Source organism: Triticum urartu, chromosome 3 (assembly GCF_003073215.2).
Source record: "Triticum urartu cultivar G1812 chromosome 3, Tu2.1, whole genome shotgun sequence".
NCBI lineage: Eukaryota > Viridiplantae > Streptophyta > Magnoliopsida > Poales > Poaceae > Triticum > Triticum urartu.
In genome coordinates this window covers 256,142,288-256,147,483 of record NC_053024.1, presented here as the reverse complement: position 1 = coordinate 256,147,483, position 5,196 = coordinate 256,142,288, and the positions used below count along the sequence as shown (strand labels likewise).

Below are 5,196 nucleotides of genomic sequence, written 5' to 3'. Positions count from 1 at the left end.
GGGCAAGGTGATGTGATGTTTCAGAGGCTGCCACCAATTGCAACCAATCCCGAGGGGCTCGCAGGAGTCAGCCGACGGTGGCTGTAGGAGGTCTTTCGGAGATGCTATATAAGGAGAGGGAGAGGCCACTTGTAAGGCGTTTCCAAATCAATAGGCACCAAGAACAGAAGAACATGAGTAGGATGTTACGCCTCATCGGTGGCCTGAACCTAGGTAAATTGCATTACCGTGTTTGCGTGAAGTGAGTGGAGTGCTTTATCCCCTGGCTGAGCAATTTAGGAGGTGGATTTAGCTTTGATATCGACGATCACCTGTCGACACTCTTCGAGGCTGAGCTCTGAGAGCGGCGCAATGTGACGTCTCGGGCGTCGTTAACGATGATGGACGACCACCATGGGTGCCGCGGACCCCACTCCGTGGAGGCATGGGCCCTGGATTGGTGCAGGACCACTGGAAGACCACCACCCGCCGTCACCATCGTAGGCTCACCGACCAGGTCCTCAGATTCCGAGCGTTTGGCACGGCTTCAAGGCAACGATGGACAGGGTTACGCGGAGTCCAGTCAGGGATGCTGTGACGTGTAACGGGCCTTCTGTCACTGAAAGGACGACGACAACGACGGCGGCGATGATGACGATGAATGTGTGAGTGACCTCAGAGGCAATGCCTACGAGGTCACCTCCCCTGGTTTAGTTTAGATTTTATTTGGTTAGTTGGTAGTTTGTTAAATTTCGTGTGTTGAATGCAATATATCAAAATTAAGCCAACAAATTTAGTTCATTTTGGATTAATATCGTTTGTTTTTGTGCTCGATCCCTTTGAAATGGGCCAGTCATTTGGCAATCTGCGTTGTATTCCCTCTGTCCGGAAAAGCTTGTCCCAAGCTTGTTTCTCAAATGAATATATCTAACACTAATTTGATGCAAAATACATCCATTTAAGGGACAAGTTTTTCCGAACGGAGAGAGTAGTTGTAGCCCCTTAGCATACGTACTCATCCGGTATGCTCTAAACGTAGTGCTTGCTTTACCTAAAAGCGAAACACATGACATGAGTTGTTTTCTTTGCGGTGCATACGCTGAGTGCATGCCATGCCATGGCATTGCTTTCCTTGCAAATTTACACACCTGGTTCGAGACCTGCTGCTGCTACTCATTGCAGAGAGCCCAAAGGCAGCAGCAGCACTCCATTGCATTGGATGGGCACTCCAGTCCACTTGGGGCAGGGCGCCTCCCCTTCTCTTTACCAAAGCGCACCCCGGCCCGGCCCCACCCCTACACTAGGAGAGGAGTATTATTATTATTATTATTCCCCCTCTCAACTCAATTGCCTCATGCAAAGCCCCATGCTTTGTCGGCCCGCCCCCCCTAGCTAATCCCAACACCCTCCATCCTAACCATAAGCACCTATGAATAAGAATGGTGATGGATATATAGCTCCGTCTCGCGGGGGCCTCGGAGGGAGAGATCTTTGCTTAGCGGGAGGACGAGTGCTCCTCCCCCTCCTCTTTCTCCTTCTCCTTCTTCTTCTTCTTCTTTGGGAAAAGGGATTGATTGCGTGCGAACGAGGCCGCGCTCGCTAGCTCTGAGCTGAGCTGCCACTGCCAGTACTGGCTGGAGTGGACAGGTTTTGTGGCGAGTACTAGTCCCAACTCCCCAGCAACAAGCGGCAGGCACCGAGCAGCCAGCCAATGTATTCCTCGCACAGGAGCATCAGCAGCAGCGACAAGACGCCGCCGTGCAAGAAGCTTCACAGGCACAGAATCCCACACTGATGGCTGCACCCTACTCTCCATCTCCATCTCCATCTCCATCACATCCCACTGCTGCTGCCCTTGTCCTGCTACTGCTGCTGCTTCATGTCGCGCTTCTTGGCAAGTGTGCGGCGGCGGCTAACGTGACGTTCGGGCCGGGGGAGGAGCTCCGGAGGTACAGGCGGGTCCAGACGCTCCTCACAAGGCTCAACAAGCCGTCTCTCCGGACCATTCAGGCATGTCTCCTCGATCGCCCTACTGCCAGTGACAGTGTTGCTGCAATTCGGTCTCGGTCGTGGCCGAGAGAGATTTTTTTTTTTTTTTTTTTTTTTTGCGGTGGGTGGGTGGCCGAGAGAAATTAACCGTGGTGCTCGTTGGTTCATGGCAGAGCCCCGACGGCGACCTCATCGACTGCGTGCCGGCGCACCTGCAGCCGGCGTTCGACCACCCCAGGCTGCGCGGCCAGAGACCACTGGTAATGCATCCATCTCGTTAGCAGCTATTGTTAATTTTATTTATTTATTTCCATTTCAAAGCCAAGGGAAAGCCAGCATGTAGATTGATTAGTTAACCAAGTCTTGGGCTCTTGTTCGATTGGTCGTTTTGTCGCAGGGCCCGCCGGTGCAACCGAGTGGACACCACCGCCGCCCCAATCACTCGGCGGACGCCGGAGTGCAGCTTTGGGCGGTGTCCGGCGCGTCGTGCCCGGAGGGGTCCGTCCCGGTGAGGAGGATTACGGAGGCCGACGTCCTCCGCGCCAGCTCCGTGAGGAGGTTCGGAAGGGTGCCCACGGCCAGAGTACGGCGTGACACGGTCGCCGGCGGCCACGAGGTCCGTAGTCTACTCTTGTGTCTTGTCATGCCATACTACTATAGTACTTAGTAAACGCTCTTATATTTCTTCACGGAGGGAGTACATTGTAAGCACGACCTGAATTCAAGTTACTGTAGCCTGTAAATCTTGTCTTGGTTGCTGAATGAAATTGCACCTCCGCTAAATGATGCTCAAAAAGCAGAGCATCCGAAAAAGTTGGGTAAAACGTGATATCGAGCAGAGCGGTGGCATGATGCCATCCACTGCGAGGACATAGATTCAGCGCACAGCTTTTAACCTCATGGATTTGATTGGTTTGCCGTTGCTTTTACTCCTTCCAGCTAACATCCGCAGAGAGCATTGACCCGGGTGTCGCTTCTTCGTCTGCATTTTGGCTCTCGCTAGGTGCAGATTAATTGATCTGAGTATGTTTCTTTTCTTTTCTTTTTGACATTAACGTAGTGTCAAAAAACGTCCTAGGACGGAGGGAGTAGTAATTAACTGCAGTGGAGCAGCAGGGGTAACATTAATAAGACAGTAACACTAGTAACTCATCAGCGGATGGATGGTTGGTTGTTGAAATGGTGTGTATGTGTGTGTATGCAGCACGCGGTGGGGTACGTTGCCGGCGACGAGTACTACGGCGCGCGTGCGAGCATCAACGTGTGGGCGCCCAAGGTGAGCACGCCGACGGAGTTCAGCCTGTCGCAGATCTGGGTTATCGGCGGCACCTTCAGCAACGATCTCAACACCATCGAGGCCGGATGGCAGGTACATTTGCGATTTGAGCATCATCCATTCCTCTCTGGTCTCTGCTCTCGGTTGCGGATGGCAGGGACAACAACAACAACATATAATTAACAGCTGCTTGCTGTTTTGTGTGACAGGTGAGCCCGCAGCTGTATGGGGACAACTCGCCCAGGTTTTTCACTTACTGGACGGTAAGCCCTTTCTCCTCGATCCATGGATGGATCGATCGTCTGTCTGGTAAAAGAAAAGAAAAGAAAAGAAAAGGGTTTGAATTTGCATGGCATGGCATGCAGACGGACGCGTACCAGACGACGGGGTGCTACAACCTGCTGTGCTCAGGGTTCGTGCAGACCAACAGCCGGATCGCCATGGGGGCGGCCATCTCGCCCACCTCCGGCTACAAAGGCGGCCAGTTCGACATCAGCCTCCTGATCTGGAAAGACCCCAACCACGGCAACTGGTGGCTGGAGTTCGGGTCGGGGGAGCTGGTGGGTTACTGGCCTAGCTTCCTGTTCAGCCACCTGGCGTCGCACGCGAGCATGGTGCAGTTCGGCGGCGAGGTGGTGGACACGCGCACCGAGGGGTCGCACACGGCCACGCAGATGGGGAGCGGGCACTTCCCCGGGGAAGGCTTCGGCCGCTCCTCCTACTTCCGCAACCTGGAGGTGGTGGACTGGGACAACAGCCTCATCCCGCTCACCACCTTCCACGTCACCGCCGACCACCCCAACTGCTACGACATCCAGGGCGGCGTCAACGCCGTATGGGGGAACTACTTCTACTACGGAGGGCCAGGGAGGAACGTCAGGTGCACCTAGCTAGCTGCTTGCTTGGATAGTCGTAGCCACAACAAATTCATTTTTCTTTCTTTATTTCTTTCTTCCTGAAAGTTGTTCATCTTCTACAGTTGTGCACCTAGCTTGGCTAGCTTGCGCGTCTTCTACAGTTTATTTTCCAACCAAAGGGAGGGTGGGTTCACTACTTGTTGTAAAACATGGGTCTCCTGACCTCAACAGTGTAGTGTAGCATCGTTTCAAAAACAATGTACTACTAGTGTAGCCAACTCAGTAGTACTACTCCAGCACATACTACATGCATGCATGCATCAATTGTTTATTGCCAAGCAAATCGCTCGTTGTGTCTCTCTCAAACGGTTCTTCACTTAATGGACAGTACTGTAGTAGTAGTACATGAATCACGCTTCAACGCCAAGCAACATTTGAAGCAAAGACGCACATACCGCGCCTACCTTCGTGGGGAAACAATCCATTGATTGCGCCAGACCATCCACGGAATGGAGCACTAGGGTATTTCTCTGGAGTAGTAGGTAGTATCGTTTATTTTGTCACCCAGGGCCAGGGATTTGTCCCTTCCTTGGCGTTGAAGCTTCCATCCATGTTTCCCTGCACTAAAGCACAAGCATCTACTGATTCACACCCATTTTTTCCAGCCTATCACCTGGACCACACGCCCCGTTCGAATTTGATAGCTCCTTCCGTTTTACTAAAAAATAGTACTGCAATAGGCAAACGAGAAGGCACACTGTAGAGAATGTCATAAACCCGATTTGCCAACTTCAGAGCCCTGCCAAGATGTGAGAGCCAATTACAATATGACGCGTGTGTTGAGTATATATTTTGTGTTGCATTTATATTCGTGTTGTAGCCCATCTTCTAGTCCTGTATAGTTCAGGTTCAGACCTATCCTGTAATTATATATATATGTGCACAAGCACCTTGACTGGGTTCCCGGTCCCCGTCTCCCTCCTACGAGGTTGAGCTGGCGGGCACCCCACCCGCCACCCCGGCGATGGGCTCGACTTCCTCCTCGCCTGTCGCCACCTTAGTCGCCGGCTCGATTGTGGCCGCCGCCGCCGCCCC

At 52.7% G+C, this 5,196-nt stretch overlaps 1 protein-coding gene across 1 annotated transcript; it reads left to right on the top strand.

The window, feature by feature from the left end:
* The first annotated feature begins 1,425 nt into the window (after positions 1-1,425).
* Positions 1,426-4,444, top strand: LOC125543773. The gene is made up of 6 exons (XM_048707243.1): positions 1,426-1,989; positions 2,142-2,228; positions 2,366-2,584; positions 3,173-3,337; positions 3,454-3,507; positions 3,610-4,444. Exons 1-6 carry the CDS (start codon positions 1,774-1,776, stop codon positions 4,132-4,134), a joined length of 1,266 nt encoding a protein of 421 aa, XP_048563200.1. The 5' UTR covers positions 1,426-1,773; the 3' UTR covers positions 4,135-4,444.
* The last annotated feature ends 752 nt before the right edge of the window (positions 4,445-5,196 follow it).

Coding starts and splice junctions, on each gene's coding strand:
- LOC125543773 (XM_048707243.1), top strand. CDS start 1,774: ATGGCTGCACCCTACTCTCCATCTCCATCTCCATCTCCATCACATCCC. Junction 1,990..2,141: donor CGTCTCTCCGGACCATTCAG/GCATGTCTCCTC, acceptor GGTTCATGGCAG/AGCCCCGACGGCGACCTCAT. Junction 3,338..3,453: donor CCATCGAGGCCGGATGGCAG/GTACATTTGCGA, acceptor TTTGTGTGACAG/GTGAGCCCGCAGCTGTATGG.